Source organism: Mesitornis unicolor, unplaced genomic scaffold, assembly GCF_000695765.1.
Source record: "Mesitornis unicolor isolate BGI_N332 unplaced genomic scaffold, ASM69576v1 scaffold28770, whole genome shotgun sequence".
Taxonomy (NCBI): domain Eukaryota; kingdom Metazoa; phylum Chordata; class Aves; order Mesitornithiformes; family Mesitornithidae; genus Mesitornis; species Mesitornis unicolor.
Window position 1 is genome coordinate 14,471 of NW_010156688.1, and position 3,483 is coordinate 17,953.

The 3,483-nt window shown below is 38.2% G+C and overlaps 1 protein-coding gene across 1 annotated transcript in view; it reads right to left on the reverse strand.

Moving 5' to 3' along the window:
* Positions 1-1,637: 1,637 nt before the first annotated feature.
* The window catches only part of LOC104548160 (glycine dehydrogenase (decarboxylating), mitochondrial-like), a gene marked incomplete at its 5' end in the record, with an annotated part of 14,734 nt that continues 12,888 nt past the window's right edge, over positions 1,638-3,483 (reverse strand). The window contains 2 exon segments of the mRNA XM_010194101.1: positions 1,638-2,278; positions 3,252-3,332. Of these exon segments, the coding sequence (XP_010192403.1) occupies positions 2,135-2,278; positions 3,252-3,332 (225 nt within the window).

Consider the following 3,483-nt stretch of genomic DNA (forward strand, 5'->3'; position numbering starts at 1 on the left):
ATATTTTACAAAGTGGTAGCTCAGTATTTTATGGGGGAAAACAAATGTAATTTTATCTTTGTAATAATCATCGCATCTGTGCAGTAAGCACATAAGATTTGTGGCTTTTTACTTGGTAGTTGAGTGCCGTGAAGTATTTTATACCTTTTAATGCTTTTTTTCCCATTTAATAGCTTTTCCTAATTGATGAGATAAATTTGTCAGTTTGAGGTCAACAATTAGTTCTCTGCTTAATACAAAAATACGTAAACCAATTTTTTAATATATCTTTTCAGTGGCAGACGCCATCAAGCAACATGAAGCTGCCTTGACAAGACTGTGGAGTTAGACTGGCAATATGGAAAGACTGTCCTTTCCTCACGTTACAAGTTGGCAGTGTTTTTCTACACTTTTTTACACCCTTAGTGCTATTAGCAGTTTGCATACTGAAAGATGACCTTCTTAATAGTAACTTTTAGAGTACACAATTCTAATTTTCTTCACTATGTATTTAGACATTTTAGGACCTAGCTGCACCTTTTTTGGCATCAAAACTAGTATCTGGCCTAACTTTCCTTTAATGAAATCCATTCTTGTCTCCTGTCATTTGCAGTCTTTTTGTGTAATTAAAGACCGCTCTGAAGTCACAAGGTAGGTAATGAATATATTTGCAGTTCCAAAACTTTCACTATAAAGGACACAAAAGTACAGTATGTACTTAAACTAATGCTGTGACCACTAGCTTCATCCGTGTCATTCAGAGGAAGCCCCCAAGCTTGAGTGTGCTTGTAGACCCTCAACAAAAGGTTGAGTAGTTGCTGGCTGTGAAGTGCAAAACTGTGCAGTCCATTCCCCAGTGTGTTACTGCAGTACCTGCTTCCTCATTCACCAAAATCATGCTTTGTGCAGCTGAACACTTCTGTCTCTACAGGGGCACTCACTTGCATCAAACGCAAATGGCCTGCACAGATGCGCTCTTGGGCTCCTTTCCAGCATGCTCCTAACATGTGCGGTCGGTCTGTGTAACTGGTGAGAGGACTGGTTTTACATAAATTTGACTGGGAACAGAAGAGACTTCTGTTTAAGGCCTGTGTTTTGGCTACTTTGTAATTGAAAGTGGCATTGTGTGCAGCAGCAGGGCCCTGGCCTCAGGGTGCTGCTGATGTTCTTGGTGAGCCAGAGCTCAAGCTGGGATTCAGTTTCTGCACAATCTACAGACTTACATGACAAAGCAAGGCAAGTTGAATGCACTGTGTAAATCAAGGCCAGAGTCCAAAATAAGAGATCTGAGAAACACTGGCAGGAGAATTCTTTGTTAGACAAGGTCTAACTCCTAACTCCAAGCAGTTCACAGTCTGTTAGAAAAGGTGCTTTATGCCTTCTCCAGAATAACAAGAGAGGATTAGATGGAACTACAGGGAAAAACTGATGTGATCTAGAAAAAAGGTAAGTTTGTTACTGCTCAGTAAAACTGATCATTGTAGTTCATTGAAAAAATCAAGAGATTTATTTCAATAAATTTGTTTATTGAAACAGCTGTTACTGTTAACAGCTGTTATTGCTGTGGCAGTTCTGACAAATCAGAACTTAAGCTTCGTAATTTCATACTGCTCTGCTGGATATATCCAGCTGAAAAGTTAAAAATCCAGAACATGACAACACTTAAAATTCTGACCAATTTTATTAGAGTGCTAACATTGGTAGGTAAAAAACAATATGAAATATTAACACCAGCAATGCTAGTGTAATATGTTAAGAAAATTAAAAAAACTACCTACTTAATCTTTTTACAAAATATAAAAATTACTCCTGCAGTTAATATTCATTACTATTGCCTTATGCATCTGCGTTTTTTCTTCTTTTTTTTTTAACCATATCTTCCATGCCACTTTGCAAATTGGGTGTTAATTGTTAAAACTTCAGCACAAACAGACAAAATGCTGAATCAAGGCAACTTCCAACATCAACTGCTGTGGAACAACCACAATTTGTTTACATCTAATGTACTGATTGTATTTACATTGTAACTGAGCAGTGATTCAATTAACAAACATGGTGATTATCCAAAATATACACAGTATATAAATCCCCTATCAGGTCTGAGAGGAAAAGGCCATCCTGGTGGACTCAGAAACCCAGGCAGCTGGAAGCAGTCCTACGAAGATGCTCTTTTCTGTTCAGAAAAGGGAGATTCGTAGGCTTCCATTGGTGGGCAAGTACAAACCAGATGTTGATCTCCATATATGTCATCAATGCGAGCTATTGTGGGCCAAAACTTGCTTTCAGGCTTCACAAATGGCTAAGTACAGAAGAAAAAACAACTATTTTAGTTTTTCTACCACATGAATCTACATAATTTTAATAGACTTTTAAAGAACTTTTAAGAATGACAAATGTTGAAAAAGTGGATTTTTTAAGTGGAGTCATACTTAAAATCTATTTGCAGTCCCTGAAAGTTAACAAGCATGTATAATAGAGTTGGCAGGCAACAAAATATTTAGACTTTTTTAAGGAAGTGTAACCATGTCCAGTAACAAATGCTTGCAATGAAGCAGTTTGTCATGGGATAGAAGAAAACTATGGCACTTTGAGTAACAGGCTTACGGATAGGAACCAAGGAAAAGCAGAGGAGACTACCAAGACCTGTGCTGTTCAATATAGTTATAATACGATACATAAAACAAAGTGGCAAACATCACAGGTGCAATTAAACTCTTCCTCTTTGAAACACTACGAAGCGATAAAATAGAAGCAATTCAGTTACAGGTGAGAAAAATTAGTTACATGTATACTTAGCTGTTAAGATTGTGGAAGCAATGTTATGTAGTGCTCTGAAGAAGTCTGATCTATCCAGTTCCAATTTGATCTTATTGGTAGAAGGTTCACACTGGTGTGGCTTGCCCCATGCTGACTGTGCATCTCGTCAAAACCTCACCCCAGTTCTTTGGAGCAGAACTTGGAACGTCAGGATGTGGGACTCTGGTCTGAGAGCCCCTGGGGCTGTATGTGAGAACTGGAAGGGCTGTTCCCAGTAGGAATACTCAGTATGGAACTGCTGAGGCTTCAAAATTGAAGTTTGCACTTTGTGTGTTTTCAAAAACTAAACCAATGTAAATACTGTAGAGCTCATACACATAAAAACTCTGTAAAAATGTGTAAAAATGGCTCTGAAGTTTTTATTCCTACCACATTACTTCACTTCCAACTGACCAGAAAACCACAGAGCAGAATTTATGTATTGCCACACCGCTAGGATCCCATTATTTACTCACCAGTGGGAATGCTGCCACTTCTCTGGAATAAGGACGATCCCACTTGGAAGAAGTGACACAGTTCAGAGAATGTGGTGACATCTACAAGCAAAAATACATGTTTAGGTGATTAAATTACTGAATTCAGTTGAATATATCAGTGTGAACTCTCCTTCAAGTTCACACTACTACATATAAATAATTACTGTCTACAGAGTCTCTTGAGAATACCATTTATCTGGGGGGGGGGGGG